Here is a 17,274-nt window from a genome sequence, read left to right as displayed (position 1 = left end):
TCTCCCAACAGGCTTCTTCTGATCACCACCTTCTTCATGAACCTTTTCAGGCTGATTTTTACTTTTTTCAAGACTGACTTCCTCTCCATTCACGGGTCCTGCAGGACTTTGTGCTGTGTCAGCATTTTCTGATTCATGCTCGCTAACAGGGTTCCCTGGACTGACATCCAGTTTCTCAGAAGGCTCTTTTTGTGTCATGATGTCTTGAGTTGAAGTGAAAGCTTCAGTAAGACTTTGGGTGATGAGTGAGTCATTAACCTTGTGCACATCCCCGTTCAGAGTTGCAATATCATTCTGCGGAGTTTTGAAACTGTTCCCTACGTTCGCATCATGCTCTTGGTTTGACATATTGGCTGTTTCTTCACGGTGCTTATATTCAGGGATTTCAAGGTACATCTCACTCTTTCTATTTTCTTCGCTGGATTCAGATGCCAAATCGTCGAGTATAGTGTTTTCCCTCACGTCTGTTCCATCATTGGTTTTATTTATTTGTTCAGACTGATCTGCGACCATTTCATTTTCTGTACCTGAGCTCAGCTGAGAGGATCGGTCGTATCGAGCGACATCAATATTTGGGGCAAACCTTACGGATTTCCGAGCTTTATTTGGAGAAGTGTCCAGCCTGTTGGCCACTGGGCTGTGGTTTGCTTTTGAGGTGGGGGCCACATTTGTGTGAACTGTTTTTTGATTCGTGACAGAAATTCTCGCTTCTGAGTGGTTAGTTTGGACAGGACTGACTGGTTTTGTTTTCTCTGAGGGAAACTTCTCAGCTGAGATAAAGCTTGCTGTTGTAGACTGTTCCTTCCCCCTCTTATCTCTCATTCCTTCTCTGTTACTGAGCCTGTCGCTTTTCCAATGCTCTGAAAAGCTCATGCTAACTGCACCTGCTCTGCTGATGTCAGAGATTTTATTTTTCAGAGCTGGTTCATATGTTCGCTGCGGAGAATTCTTCTTCTCTGGTGGCCAGCTCATTTTTAGTTTACCTTTAACATCAGCAACACTTTTATCTCCCGACGCTCTCAGGGATGACTTTGTGGCAAACGCTTCAGCAGAAGCCTCTCTGCAGCCATTAGAAATGTTTAACTTGTTCTTTGACATTTTGGGAGTGGGCTTAGCATCTGGCTCATCTGTCCCTTTATTTTTATCAAGCCAGCGGTCTTTGTGTTGCTTGTGACCGAAGCCCTCGTCATAATTTCCTTTTCTTTTAAAAAGCTGATTGTAGTGAGAAATGCAGTAGAATTCACCATAAAGAGAAGAATAGTTGTGTGTGCTGCAATGAAATGAAAAAGCCCAAATATAAAATCAGATCTAATTTTGTTTCTCTCACATTATTGATTTGTTGTGCTAGATCAGCTTGTGTGAATGATTTATTCATTGATATTGAGGATTTATTTCATGTATGTGTTTCATTTATTAATGCAAATACTAAATCTTTTCATCTTGGTAGTTTTGATTGGGTTCTATATGATAAATATTCCAATTTCTATAATTTTGTTCTAACATCTCACCTGAGCTTCTTCTTACAGTGTTTACAGCAGAAACAGTTGTAGTGCAGAATAAGTTTATTAGCCACCATTTTCTCCATTGGGTAGACTGGTGTCAAACAGGCAGAACACATTTCCTTGGCAGGCGGCTGGAACTACGATGATGAAAACAAACTTAGTTTAAGGTTAATTTGTCTTGTAGGTTTGACATGACAGGATCTTTTCTGTAATGTTTTACAAATGCAGCCACCTGTAGTGGAGAGATCTATGATCTACAATTATGTGTACTTTTTTAAAATAATAAGTTAGAAGAAACGCACAGGAATTACTTACAACTCACATCTAAGATGTTTTAAGGTGTACTCCTAATGTCGCATGACCACTGACAAGTTTGATTCCTGGTATTTAGCAATTACATAACTAGATAATGTCACATTTATGAGGTATTCAACTTTAGGTAAAAACAGCAACAGTGAGGCTTTCAGATGTGTTTGATGTTTGCAAAATCCTGTATTTTCAAACCAACTAACAACAGGAGAAGAAAAGAGAGGTATTTTGAAATGAAGGTCTGGAGCAAAAGTAGAGAAAACGTGACCAAAACAGAAACTGACATTTTAAAAAGCATAGCGGTGGTGTGATTTCTCATCATAGATCCATTACAACTGTGCAACATCTGACTCCAGGTTTCCTTTAAAAGGCAATTTATGAAGTAAATTGGTGAAGAAATACTCTTTGTAGAATTTACTTAAGTAACTTAGGAGTATTGTGTGAATTATTGGTTGTGCACCAATGTACTACTGTTTCATATATTAGCCTAGAGATTGGATATTCATTCAAACTAAATACCACTGGATTTTTAAAAAGGAGTCAATTTTATATTTGTGGTTTACAAGTTAATGGGCTTTGGGAGCCACGGGAACATTTTCCATTGCCGTAAAAAAAAAATGGCAGCAAGGCGTAGTGGCTGCGCCATTTCATCTCTGTTTATATACAGTTAAGTGACAATTTTGCTGGGCAAAATATTTAAACAACAAATTAAGAGTTGTAGAATAATCAAGCCATGTCTCAGCCACACAAAGATTTTAGATTCATTTAAGTTTTTGCTTGATTTTCTTTTTACCCCTTTAAAAAAAAATTGTCATTACTGAATTGCATTTTGCCTGGCATCTCCACCAAGACAAGATCTCAAATCAGCAGGGACATTTAACTTTAGAGATTCTACATTTTATTATCATCACTTTGATTTCGGGCCAAGCAAAGTCGATATACACGGAATTGAGTTATAAATTCTGTGTGCAGAGATGGGCAGTAACGCGTTACTTGTAACGTGTTACTGTAATCTGATTACTTTTTTCGAGTAACGAGTAAAATAAGGGATTACTATTGCAAAAACGGTAATTAGATTACCGTTACTTTCCCGTAGGAACACTGCGTTACTGCGTTACTAAAACCGTGATTTTTTGCGAGAATGTCTCACGACAGTGACGTAAGCGAGTGCGCCGTTAGTGACAACAGCTGCGTGCAGATCAACAATGGATCACATATCGATTGTGGGAGAGAGTATGAGCGTGCAGCGTTTAAAGCGTGGAAGTACTGACCTTACTTTGAGTTTGATTCCATAAAAAGTGACAAAAACATTAGCGTCCGTTGTGCGTGGGAAAAAAAATTCTTTTTACAGCGAAAAAAACCCTAAACTTCCGAGCAAGCACCGAGTGCGCAACGACGTAATGGGAAATTCACAGAGAAACTCGCGGATTCTTCAACTGACCGCGGCACACCTGCACCAGGGTAAACCTCCGCCTACCGCAGTGCTTTTTAATAGGTGAAAATAGAGCAACAGGACCGCTGAGTCTTTGACTTTATTTATGTTCTGCTGTGTTTGACTTGCATCTATTTGAAAGAGTGAGTGTAAACACAAAAAATATTTTATTTTATGTGCTGGAATGTGCAGAAAATAGGTTTAAATGTTAAACTAATTTATTCAAGTCAGAGAATGTTGCATATAATTAAATTTTTGCTTGATGCATAAAGTTAAAAGATTAAAACTGATAAAACAAGTTAAAAAAATAGATTTTTCCATTTGATTACATTGTGTATGATGGATTATGTAGAAAAAGTAGAATTGGGCTGAAAGATCTATCGCTTTATCACCTATTCAGGTTGTAAATCGTGTTTTTAAAAAGTAACTAAGTAACTAAGTAATTAATTACTTTTGAAAATAAGTAATCAGTAAAGTAACGGGATTGCTTTTTTGGGAAGTAATCAGTAATTAGTTACTGATTACTTTTTTCAAGTAACTTGACCAACACTGTCTGTGTGTGAGCTAATCTACTTATAGTATGCTGAAAAGTAGCATCAGTGGTTGGTGATAATGATATGGCTGCTCTGTGGCCATTTGTTATATTTATAATTCAAGGAATGAGAATAAAGAAAAAAATCACCGATAACAGTCACATCTTCTAACCTGTCATTTATTTGACAGTTGTTTAAAACAGAAGAATAAACAGTGCTAACTTTGTGTTTAGCCTTGTTAAAAGATCTTAACACTTTATCATGTGGTTACAGTATAAAATCTATAAGACAAAAAGTTTTTAAAGGTAACATTTTCATGATTTCATGAGTTCAGTTTAAAGACTAACAAAACAGTTTCACTAATAAAACAAAAATGGGATGAAAACACACGTAAATAAAACTGCTTTCCTAAAGTTAAAGGACCGTGGAACGCACTAATAAGTGGCTCGTTCAGTGCGTTTCCTTTGGTGGGCCGAATGTTACAAATACCGTCCCGTCGTCCTTGGTGCTCCTCGACACTTTATCTTCAAAAAAGCGCCCGGACCTTCGCATCAGTGGGGATGTCATGACTTCGTATCTGGTTGGACTAATTTCAAACAGGGCCGATGTTTTACTGTCAGACTGTTTGGTGACGAATGTTGAGGTCCTGGAGGAAACAAATACATTGCCAAAGCCGTCGCTCTCTTCATAAGTTTCACTGACAGTCTTCGTGCCAATTATTCCTGCGGGTTGCTCTGCGGTTTGCACTTCAAGAACACTGACCTTGCGCTGTGGGCCATTTTTTGAAGACTCGGCAGCTGCGGACTCCAGATCGCTGTTCACATTTTGACAACTGTCAGAGCAGCCATTAGTTTTTGGTTTAAATGTTGACATGGTTGGCTTTGGTTGATCACTTGGTTTTCTGGCAGCTGAGTGAATGGAGATGAATGATGGTGAAGACTGAGAGGAAGACTGTCTAATAAGGGGCTTATTGTGCCCTTTTCTCGACACTTCCTCTTTGGAAAGACTTGAATCCAAATCTGTCTGGAGATTTACATCGCTTGTCTCTTTTGTCTGACCTGATTTGGCCTTGCTTGAAACAATGCTTATCTTCCTGATGTTGTTGGCAGGTTGAAAGTTTTGCTCAGATTTCAAAGACTCATCGAACAGCCCCGACAACCCTGCAATGTCGGCCTCAGATTTCAGATTAGACACGGAGTACAGAGCCTTTTTAATCGTCTCTTCGATTTCAAGCAGCTTTGCTAAAGTCTGTTCCTTCAGGTTCATTATTTCCTTGCTTGCTTTTTCCAGATCTTCAAATGCCGTCTCAACTGAGGAGATGCTTTCAAGATCATCATCCTGGGTTTCTGCTTCAACTTTCTTTCCCTCCATTTTACTTTGCTTAGCGTTTCTCCTTGATGTACCCATCCAAGTAGGGACATTCTGGTATAATGTATTCAGTGAAGTGTCATCTACACTGCTGGCCTCTCCCTCTATTTCTTGCACTTGAGACAGGATCCCCTTGAGTTCCTCTCTTTTCCTAAAGTTTTCAAAGATTTCCATGGCTGCCTTTACATTTCCTTTTACGATGTCTTCCATGTGTACAGAGAGCCTTTGTCGTCTTTCATCCTCTGTCTCTCTTGCCTTCTTCTCTCTTAAAACAACTTTATCCTCAAAAGTTGGTTGCTTTTGGTCCGGGTTGTTTTCCTGCACATGGCCCGTAGTGACTGATGTCTGCAGTCCGGGCTCGTGCTGTTTTTCTTGAGGTTTGAGATTTGATTTGTATTCTTGAACAGAAGTCTTTTCTGTCTTTTTATGACCTCTACCGTTATCATCTGTGATTGCTGCCTTCTTGGAAGTGTCTCTGTCCTTTCCTTCAAAGTTATTTAGTGCTGCCTTCGAGCTCGTGTTGATTTCATGCTCACCATCTTCATAACCCCTCATACGTATCTGTATCTCCTCAGCTGCATTGATTTTCTGTTTCACATTTTTCTCTGTTTTCACTTCACTGCTGTTTGACACGGTCATTTTGCAGTCTGATTTCCTCTCTGTGAGTTGTGCTGTTTCCTGTTTCTTGCTGCTTTCCTGAGCCTTTGGCTTGATTGGCAGATATACATTTGCTTGATTTGCGACTTGCATTTCTTCACTAACACATTTTTGTTGTTGGTATGTTTCATGTGAGCATTGTTTACTGAGTTTTCCATGCGTTGTAGTTTCTTGGCTACCCACAGAGCAAAACGACTGGCTTTGTTTTGGACGAATTACTACACTTTTTGTATTTTCTTTAACAGGGCAGGAAACTTTGTTAGGTGATGTATTTGGTTCTTCCACAACTACAGATTTTATCCATTGTGGCTTTGGTGGTAAAGCTGGCTTCTGCTCCTGTGGTTTCTCAGTCTTTTGAGGCAGTGGAGGTGGACTTGGCCTTTCAGAGCGGGGTGATTTAGAGGTTCCATTTGCTACGGGGTTGGGAGCTGAATTCTGTGTTGAAATAGATGGTTGTCCTTCACAGGTTACTGAAATTGAAGGAGATAATTTTGCGTCAGATGGAGGCACAGGCACCACAACACACTGCTTGTGAACAGTCTTGCTCCTCTCTGAACAAGCCCTGCCTGAATTTCTGTATATCATGGCAGCTTTATAGTCTCCTTTGGATACATTTACGCTAGACTTCTCAAGAGATTTGAGAGCCAATTGCACATTACCGCTTATAATATTTTCCTTATCTAGGAGCTTCTGCTCTGTCGCTGCACTCTGCAGAGCTCTAATAGCTGCTTTCACATCTCCTCTGATAACTTGTTCTGTCTCATCTTCAGTTGTCTGACTATTAAACTCGCAACTTACAAAAGGTGGCAGTGATTCTGGGGCACTATTACTGTCTATAGCTGCAATCTGTTGACAAGCCTCAAAGGAGATATGGCTTTCTTGAGCTTTCTCTGTATCACTGACCTTCGGAGAAGTCCTGATTTGCTGGCATCTTGAGGAGGACGAACATGTTGATTGTGCCACTGTTGATGAGCTTTCCTCTTGTGCGGACATATTCAGGTTGTATATTTTTCCAGGAATGATGACTTCCCGCTCTACTTGCATGCTTTGCTGCTTTGCCATTTCAAGAGACCTTTTAGCTGCTTTTACGTCTCCAGATATAATGACTTCTTTTTGTGCTTGGTTTCCTTCGCTTTCAGGACCTTGAGCTGACAGGTCCATGTCATAAATAGTTCCAGGTGTAATGACCTCCCGCTCCACACACATACTCTGTTGCTTTGCACGTTCTAATGATTGCATTGTTGCCTTGACATCTCCAGGGACAATTTCCTCCTTTGGTACACAGCTGTCAACACTGATAGAGCACTCTGATGAAAAAACCTTTTTGGTGTTCTTTACGTCCCCTGGTAAAACATCAGAAATTGTTCGTTCTGCCTGTTCTTTTTGCTGATAGAGGCTTCTCTTTGCTTCCCTCACACCCCCCTGAACTGTTTCAATCTGTTCCTTAGTCAGAAGGCTCTGATCAGCTTCGTCTTCAGACGCCTCGGTGTGAAGACTTTTGAGATAATGCAGATCTCCCTTTTCAATGCAGCTTTTGTACAAATTCACATTTCCCTTCTCTGTTTCGTCCACTCTGCACGACGCTGCTATCCTCTGACAACTGGCAGTAGCTAACAAATTTCCAATTGTAGACTGGACATCTCCCCTCTCTGTAACCAGACTCTCGGTTTTGATTTCGTAATTGCAGATGAGTGAATAAACGGACATCTCTGCTTGTCCCGCTGCAGTCTCTTGCAATATTATTCCCTTTTTCAAATTATTTTGTGGAATGAGCAAGTCATCAATTACCTGGGCAATGTTTTGTAGTCTTTGATCGTGTTCGATGTTGACTGTGCCGGTCGCCTGGGAGACTGGAAGCTCGACTACTGTTATGTTAACTTTACCTTTTTCAGTTTCTCTCAGAAGAGTTACTTGTGGTTTGAGAGTCGGTCTGACCAAGAGCTGTAGCATGATGTTCCTGATGTTACCCTCAACAACATCCTCTTTCTCAATCTGCACCCCTTCTTTGTTTTCAAACATGTATTTTGCCATGTTAACATTTCTGCTGCCATCTGCCTCTATTATGATGCCGCTTGAGTGAACAAAAGCATTTTCATTCAAATACGAAAGGGTATCAGCCACACTGTTGGCGGTGATTTTGTCTAGTGGAGTGGTCTCAAAGAGCCAGGTGGTGCACTTCACATCAGCTTTTGGGATATCTTTAGCACTTTGCACTGTGGTTTCTTCTGGCTCCTTAATTTTGTCCAGGGGCTGCGATTCAAAGAGCCAGGTGCAGCGTTTCACATCTCCCTTCTGGCTATCTTCCCTGTGGACTGCTTTTACTGGACCCTGCTCCTGAGGCTCCCCTTTCAGGCTGTCAATTGTTTGATTCTCAAAGAGCCAGGTGGAGGTCCTGACATCGCCACGCTGCACATCAGTGACACTAACCATTCTCACAAACTTCTTGCACTGCTGCTCAGATTCAAATAATTGTTTATTTAGCTGCACATTACTGCTTCCAAAGTCTTCAGTCACCCTGACTGAGAGCTCATCTCGACTCGTAAGGGAGTCAAGAGGTTGTGTCTCAAATTTCCACCTGGCTGATTTAACGTCTCCTTTCTTGACGTCCTCCTGGGTGACAGCTCGTATGACGTAAACTTCATTCTCCGCCTTGATGGCATCAAGTGGTTTTGTCTCAAACATCCACCTTGCTCCTCTTACGTCACCACTCATTACCTCTTCCTTTTTTAGAGTTGTAACTTCATGAAACTGGCCCTCTTTGTCTCTGATGGCATACAGTGGCAGGGACTCAAACATCATAGTGCTTGACTTCACGTCTATATTGCTCACAGGCTGCTCCACATTGACCCAATTCTGCTCAACGGGTTCATCGTGAATTTTATCCAGTGACGATGTTTCAAATATAAACTTTTTCTTCTGGACATCACCACTTTCAATACTCTCAACCCTTGGCGTATTTGTGTCATTGTTGTCCTTGTTGATCTGGCTCATGGGGCAGTTCTCAAACATCCAAGTAAATTTATTTACAGAACCTTTCTCGATTTGTTCTCCTTGGTTCTGCTGATCAGATGCTGCCATGATTTCTGATCCTATTTCGTCAAGAGACTGGGATTCAAAGAGTTCTTTGACTCGCGAAACTTCCCCTGACTGAAAGTTCACTTGGCTGACACATCTCAGATTTTGGTCTGAATTTGTATCCTTTCTTATTCTGTCCAAGGCCTCTGTTTCAAAAAGATGTTTCACAGTTTGAACACCAACCTCTGATTGGACTGAATCTCGTATGGTGCTGCATAGCTTCAAATTGTACTTTTCCCCATCTTTGATGCTATCTAGAGGCTGTGACTCAAAAAGCCATGTAATGGACTTGACATTGGTATCTTCAATGGCTTCTTTATCCTTTGCTTTTTCGGATTTGTCATACAAAATGTCCATTGGCTGTGTTTCAAACAACCATTTACAGGTCTTCACGTCACCTTTATGCGGCTCCTCCTCCAAAGAAGAGTTTTGCTTTGTCTGATTGAACTTTGAATGAATCCCATCAATTGTCTGTGTTTCAAAAAGCCACTTTGCCATTTTGACATCACCTGTGTTGTCTTCCTGTCTTGTGATGCCTTTGATTACTTCCACATTTCCTTTTCCTTCTACCAGTTGGTCTAACGGCTTCGTCTCAAACATCCACTTATACTTTTTGACTTTCCCTTGAGTGAATTCCTCTCGGCTGACTGTTGTAACCTTATGAAGGTTTCCAGAGCTGTCTTTTATTGCATATAATGGAGTTGTTTCAAATATTTCTCTGTTACCTTTTACATTTCCAACTGCAATAGACTCTTCGTTCTCGGTAATCTCCTCCCCAGAAGGAGCAATTTTGCTCAAAGGAATTTTTTCAAAAAGTTCTTTGAATCCCTTCACGTCACCTTTTTCAATCACTTGTTCTTTTAATGAAGTGCTCTTTTGAATGCTGCAGCTTTCAAATAACTGTTTTTTGTCTTTTACTTCACCTTGTTCTTCAGCTGAAAGGGTAATTTTCTTCAGGCTCCCGACTTCATAGCTATCACTAAGCGTCTCCATGGGCTGCGTTTCAAACAGCCAAAGGGAGGTCTTGACATCTCCCCCAATTACGTCTCCCTTTTCCAAAGACTTTTCTGCCATGTTTCCTGCTGCCAGTGGTTTCATTTCAAAGAATTTCTTCTTGTTGATGACATCAACCTCTCCTGTGCACTCAGCTATGGCTCCTTCAAATGTGTTCTCTCCTACAACCTCAGGTATTCTGTCAAATGACTCAGTTTCAAACATCCACCTCTTCCGGTCAACACCTCCTCGTTGACCCTCCTCTAGCGATATGCCCCGAATTATTTTCACGACATCAGTTCCCTTACTGATCAGGTCCAAAGGCTGGGTTTCAAAAAGCCAGCGGGCAGTGCAAACACCACTACTGTCGATCTCCTCCCTGCAGATGGATTTAATCTCATGCATATTGCCACTGTTGTCTCTGATAGCACAGCAAGGTTCTGCCTGAAACAGTTTCACGGTCTTTTGGACATCACCTTTCAGCTCCTGAAGCTCAGACCTCAGTTTCAGGAAACTATGATCTTCAATAGAGTTGCAGCGCCCCAAGTCACTCAGTGCTTTAGACTCAAAAAGCAGACGAGTTCCTCTTACATCCCCAGGCTGCACAGGTTCTTTCAGCACTGCCTCAACTAGTTCACCCTCTTCATTTACGGATCTATTTAAGGAATCCAAGGGCTGGGTCTCAAACAACCACATTGATGTTCTCACATCCCCCCTGACAGAAATCTGCCTTTTGGCAGACTGTAGTTGGGTGCTGTCAATATGTTCAAACATCGAGGAGGTGCTTCTTACATCTCCACCTTTTAACTCCTCATTATCCATCAGCTTTTTGGTTGAATGAGGATCTCCAATACTGTCCAGAGTCCAGTTCTCAAAGATCCACCTCATGGATTGCACTTCCCCCTGATAAGCTGCATCTGCTGCCTGAGTGTTTTCTGACTGCACTGCCTTCATGATCTCATCATCCACTGCGTCATCAAGACTTGCCCGTAAGTCTGGGTGGATGTGTTTAAAGAGCCTCTTCAGCTCATTTTTCTGCCGTTGCTGGTAGAATGTGGAGAAGGTTTCTTTAGGTGGAGGCAGGGGAAGGCTACTTAACGATGAAGGCCCTTCATAGTTGAGAGGTCTAGGTGGTACTGGGGGAGGTGGGGGGAAGGGCAAGTCATCTTCTTCAGGAGATGATTGTAAAACTGTGACTTTTCTGGTCTGGTCAGCCATCTTGAAACAATAAAAGAAATTCAAGAATATTATCAGGATCTAGTGATCTAGTCAACAAAAAGAGCATTAAAACAATACATGCAAATATTAGAATGACATGCATAGCAAGGAAAGCCATACTTTACCTTCTTTTATGCTCGCTTCGCTTCTTTTATGCATTTTCACCCCAAACCATCCTCAGTCACACCAGGGTTACCAAAAACACTTCACAGCTGTTAGTAGGCAAATATCACACATACACGCCGCCGAGGCTGCTAGTGTGGCTAGTTGTTTTTAACTTTTTTAGGTGAAAACAAGCGAAAACGTTGTTAAATTTAAATCTGCATTAAGTTTTTTTTCTGGCTGCAGTGTAAACTAGGGTTGGGCATTGTTAAGTTTTGGACAGGCTGCCATCAGTCAACCAGCTATTGTTGATATGTTCACAGAGATATGCCACATGCACTGATAGAGACGCTTGTTGAAACAGGAAAACAAAAACAAAAAACAGAATACAAAAACACCTAATAGAGATGATTCACTTTCAATCCCAAAATAAACATTCAGAAGAAATAACAAAAGCTAGATTTTGTGTTGTTGGTGTCCATGGAGAACCAGCAACTCACTGGTATAATGATTACCCTTGATCTTTACTATTCTGATGGAGATACTCTGTGTCTGTGTTCAATTCTGTGCTGGAGCTCAGCTCAACAGAAAGGATGGAGGCACCACCTTGTGGTCATTCTCAGTTTTTCAACATAACAACATAACTACATACAACTACAATTAATTACAAACCAGAAAAATTTAAACAAAAATAAATTATCTAAATGATTTAAACATACCTGACCCTTTGTGAAAAAGTAACATCCTGAATGTTGCATTTAATGTGAGCTCGTAGGTTTACTGTGTGTTTGATGGTGGAAGCAAAGACTTAGATGCACAGCACACAATACTGAGAAACCACATTCTCCTGTAAAGGTTTCTAAATGACGTATACTGTACCTTACTGTTTTTAGCCCCTTTTCCTAGTGTACCAATGAATTCCTGTTAAACAAAAGCAAAGAGTGATTTAAATCAGTTTGAATCACACAGAACTTTATTATTTGTTAAATATATCCATTAGCACTGTGTTCCACACATTTCAAACATGCACTAAAGTGTTGAGGCGCTCCTGTTGTGACCTAGCACACAGAAAATTCCCCATTGAAGCCTTTGACCTCACTTTGTGGGGAGGAATGAGAAGCATTTCAGGAACTCACTGGTTGTGTTGGGCCTCCTGTGGTGTCAGTGGCTGCTGTTCTTGACAGATAGAGAGTTGATCTGTCTCTCACTGAGAAGGAAGTAGATGTTCTGTCTCTGGTTTGTCTCGTTGGGGTGCCCCCTTTAGTCAGTGAAGAGCTGTATTTGTCCTCTGCAAGAGCAAGATCCGACATCAAATTAATGTTGACTTCTTTATTAGATTTGCCCAATAATACATCTGGAGTCTTGGGATTTCTAGTTTAAACCTAGTGGCACACACATGCATAAAAGTGGAACAACAGGATACTGCTGTATCCTATAATAAGCAAAGCTGTGCGTGTCCAGTGTCAGCAACAAGTTGAATGATAACGCTGTGTCTGTGTATTTTTAGTTATGGTGGAATCTGTCTTATCACTGTTGTAGCTTCCTGTTACCTCATGGATTCTAGTTCACATGCATTATGCCATGAAACAGCATATGTTTTAGTAAAGAGAGATATTGTAACAATCAAGTCAGATTACGAGCTTTGATCCCCGGGAGATAAATAGGCCCACACAGCCCTCCCTGCTGCACAGGACTATCATCAAAATGCATTCCACGGATTGACCATGACACCCAAGAAGAAGAAAAAACAGCAACTGCTAGCTCAGCTTGAGGGACACAGATTGTTTGCACATTGTTTGAATGGGCTCTCTCCCATCAAACCATCAACACCTGACCAAAAGAATGCAACAGCCCAGCCCAGTAAACCACATGCATGTTCTGAAACTGATTTTTGTTTATGCAAAAAAACACCCTGCAATCAGACTGTATTAGCTGAAATTTGTTCCTCAGCTGGAGTTAAGTAAATATAATGAGTTTAGAAAAAAAATCAACAGCAGCATCATGAAAAATATGTTCAGAGGTCAACAGCACAGTATGCTGCACAGGCCATCCAGCTGTAACTAATGGCCAGATTTAAACACACCTCCCTTTTCACGCACTAAGCCCTGACGGGACAAAAGGATGGCCTGGCGAGCCGGCGCCTCTCACGAGTCTGGACTTAAAGTATTTTCACAGATGGGTGAGCAGACAGAATCATGCAACCGACTGCCATGCCCCCCCATGAAAGTCCTCACCCAGTAAACCGAGAGGTCAACTGTCACTCATCATCGACGTGTGTTCACAAACATCCACGCAAACTTGTCTCGACAGAGGAAATAATGAAAAGACTCATTCTTACAGACTCGAAAATGAAATTAAGCGTCAATGACACAACTGGAAACTTTTTTCAGTGATTCCAGCGTTTTCTGAGCAATGTCTGCCAACATCTCTTTGATCTGGGTTAATTCTTCAGGAATGAAGAGGAGCTATTAGCAGCATGCTAATGGGAGGAAATTTTGGGATGCTGGCAGCTGTACAAATGATGGTTAAATGCAGCTGGCATTTGTTCTTCACCACCACCGCAGCCTTTTACCTCCATCAGCTGTTGGCAATTGTAGCTACATTCATAGACTGTAATGAAAACCAACATCTCAAAGGACAACTTGTATTATAGGGTCCCAGATCCCCCATATAGCACTGTGTGTTACACCATTTGCCTACTTCTAGGAGTTCATTTTTTCCCCTTCATTTGATTTTCATTTTCCAATGTTTCTGAAGATATAGAGAAGAAAACAGACTGTCTAACATATGACTTCCAGTTTCCACCATTTGTTTGAAACTTGAGGGATAGCGTACCGATGGGGTCTGACGGTTGATGAGCACTTAACACTTAATGAAGAGAGCATTATATTCATAAATTACTGCCTTTATAGCTCAGTCATAAAAAGACAGGAGCAAAATTGCAAATTTCAGAATTTTCTATACTTTGTGATTGCTGTTGAAAAAAATCTGTTTTTCCAGTACAACTTCATCTTGTCTCAACAATAACAGCATGAAATTTGACAAAATAAAGTCCAATAATACAAAACATGTACATCCAGAAACCTTTCTCTGTCATTATATAGTGCTATTGTCATTTTACTGTAGCGGCACAGTCACGCTATTTGGCCTCATATGAAGAAAGTTAATAAATACTCACTAAAACACCATCCAGCGTTGTTTCCCTGTGTATTTCTGCTGTGTTCACTCCCAGGACCCCTGTGATGTGTGATGTGTAGTAGAGCCTGTCTCCTCTTTCAGTGCTCTCTGTGACTGAACTCTTTCTAGTCCCGTGGCCTTGGTGACAGCTGATTTTTATCAGTGCCTGCTGCCCCAGTGGAAGACTTTGGCTATTTTGGGATGGTGGGCTGGCTGCTGCTACTCGCCTGAGTCAATCACCTCTGTTAGTCACTGTTGGATTGGGACACCCCTCATTTCCACAGATACATTGTCACCTGCTATAACAGGAACTGGGTGGGACCAATAGTATGTGTGTCAGTGGGTGCTCGGCAGCCAATATATTGAAAGAAAAAATACAGACAAATGGTCCTATTTTGGTAAGTTCTACTTGGGTCCTGGCATTCATGAGGATGTCACTCACACGCCTAAACAGTGTTTTCGGCCAACATACACCTTCAAGTGTCCCATTGGACAGAACAATGTACACCCCCCGCACTGCCAAACGTACTCATGAACAGCTCAAGGAACATGACACAGATCCAAAGGACCTGATCTGGCCTCCAAACTGCCCTGATCTCAGTCCAGTCTTTTAAAATGCTAATTCTCACTCTCTTTTTCCACACTACCTACACTTTAAGTATCACTAGGACAAAATCTCACCCTAAATTCAACAGAATTAGATGGCAAACACTGGGAAATTACACCATAAGCCATGGGCTGTATTATGAAATGCTACCAAATATTTCAGCTTTATTTTGGAACAAACACAGCTGACGTTACTGGTTGTTCCTTACTTATACCAGGTTCATCACAGGGTAAGGACGTCAGTATTGCTGAAGCAATATCAGTAATGTGTCGCGGACAGGCATGGCTCAGAGGGCCAAGGCCTGCGTCACGGTCAGAACTGGTGGTGACACTCTCAGTTCTATCTTAAGCATGTGTGCCGGGCACATAGTTATGCATTTACAACACTACATCCTTGTCTTTATTTAGCTTCTTTTTCCTCCCACCACCAAACACCACATGGGTTGCCACTGCTTCGTAAACTCGGTCAGGATTTACATGGTGACACTTTAAATACTAGGCCTTGATCCTGAACTGTTTGCTCTGTGGCAACCTAATATAGATTCATTTGATACGCTTGAGAACTGCTGTTTGACATGCAAAGATGAATGTGCCTACATTCATATTTCAAAGAACTGTCAGGAACATATATATTAAACAGCTTGAGAAGTGTCCACTCGTCTTACCTTACATGACAATGAACCTCAAAGCTTCAAGGAAACTCTGGCACCCATCCCTTATCCCGTCCTAGATGTCAGTGATTGTAGTAAATATGAAATAAAGTACCACTGCTCACCAGGCAAGTGTCTGCGTGCTCTGTCATGAAACTCTGGAAGCCCATTCACAGCCCTTCTTCCACCCACTTGAGTGGCTTTCTGTGGATAAACAGCACATTATGTTGTCAAGAGAATTATAACAGACAATATATGATTGTTTTGTGTCTCATTTTGGTGGGTGTGGAGTCGGGCTGTCGAGACTTAAAATAGAGGGAGCTTAAAATCCATGATAGCTGGGTTAAGAGTTGGATGACACTCATGTCACTTTCAGTAACACATAGCCAGGAAAGATATGCAGGATTAGTAAGTAACCACATTAACTGGTCCAGATTTTTTTCTTCTTTTTTTTTTTTACACAAATAGAGTAACTGCCTGGTTCTGGATGTAAAGTGCAAACATATCAGGTGAGTGGTTCAACAACAGTCACCTCAAGGTGCTTTAAGACCCTACAATAATACAGAGAAAACCCCAACATTGCACTTGGCGACAGTGGGAAGAAAAAACTCCCTTTTGACAGGAAGAAACCTTTAGCAGAACCAGGCTCACATCACGTGCTTGTGTCATTTGGATGACCAGCACTGTATTGTAACACTACTTGTAACTGCTCAAGTAGGCAGCTGACACACCTGTGTAGCTGTGTCCTTAAGAAAAGTGTTATGACTTCTCCTGTCCTGCAGAGGGTAGTCTCTCACTGTGACACTGTCAGTTTCAGATGCCATGTTCAGCCGAGGGCTGCTGCTGAAGCACTGCTGCAGGGTAGCTTTGGACTCGAACAGGGCGCACAGAGCTTTGGTGCCCGTAGCCTCCTTCTGAGGAAGGAACTCCATGGAGCGACTCCTGGAAAGATTAGAGCGCCTTCCTGAGCCCCAGAGGACCACATTCTCTCTGCTGTCCCCTCTTCTCCATCCGCCATCCACCCAGCTTTCCGACAGCTAAAGAGAGTAGTTGATTTTTATGTGTTTTTTCAGTTTTAGCAGTATTTCCATTTAACAAACACAAGTGTAGACACCTACCTCAAGATTCTGCTCTGCCCTATCAGGACTCCTTAGGTCAGAGCAGCTTTGGTAACTATTAGGACAAATTTAATACCAATATATATTAACAGATGAGTGAATGAAGACAACACACAGTCAGTAAACGTTGCCAGCACCTGTGAATAATGTAAATAAACTGTAAATGTCACAAGTTTGTGCCTCAGTAGAACTTACTGTTGCACCAGTTGAGAGACAGACTTTCTCTTCCAGCTGGGGGAAACTGCATTGACCCACGACTTTTCCTGAATCCCAGAAAGACTCTTCAAGGACTGGGTCCTCCTCAGGCCAAAAACCTCCATTGTATTCTTTTAAACAACAGCTGCAATTTAAAGCAACAGCATTTTTTCACCAAACTGCAAGCTTTTAAAACCAGGCTGTCATTTAAATCAGAATAGATCAAATCCACAAATGTTTTCCTTTGACTCATCAATAAACTCTAAATCTGACGTTCTTAAATTCAAGTACATAACTGAGGTTTAACTTCTTTTGAGTTATTATACAATAGACACTGAC

At 41.4% G+C, this 17,274-nt stretch overlaps 1 protein-coding gene across 1 annotated transcript; it reads right to left on the bottom strand.

Annotated features, from left to right (window-relative positions):
- Positions 1-3,939: 3,939 nt before the first annotated feature.
- xirp1 (xin actin binding repeat containing 1) lies at positions 3,940-17,060 on the bottom strand. The gene is made up of 7 exons (XM_085440424.1): positions 16,936-17,060; positions 16,741-16,795; positions 16,420-16,659; positions 14,368-14,464; positions 12,326-12,477; positions 12,069-12,110; positions 3,940-11,087 (listed from the first exon to the last, which is right to left on the bottom strand). The coding sequence occupies exons 1-7, from the start codon at positions 17,058-17,060 to the stop codon at positions 4,227-4,229; spliced, it is 7,572 nt and encodes a 2,523-aa protein (XP_085296550.1). The 3' UTR covers positions 3,940-4,226.
- Positions 17,061-17,274: the final 214 nt, after the last annotated feature.

The sequence above is a fragment of the Copadichromis virginalis genome, linkage group LG18 (assembly GCF_057382275.1).
Source record: "Copadichromis virginalis isolate Kocher_CV1m ecotype Utaka linkage group LG18, C_Virginalis_male_GT1.1, whole genome shotgun sequence".
Lineage (NCBI taxonomy): Eukaryota > Metazoa > Chordata > Actinopteri > Cichliformes > Cichlidae > Copadichromis > Copadichromis virginalis.
Note: the sequence above shows the minus strand (reverse complement) of the source record. Positions and strands in the feature narration are given on the sequence as shown.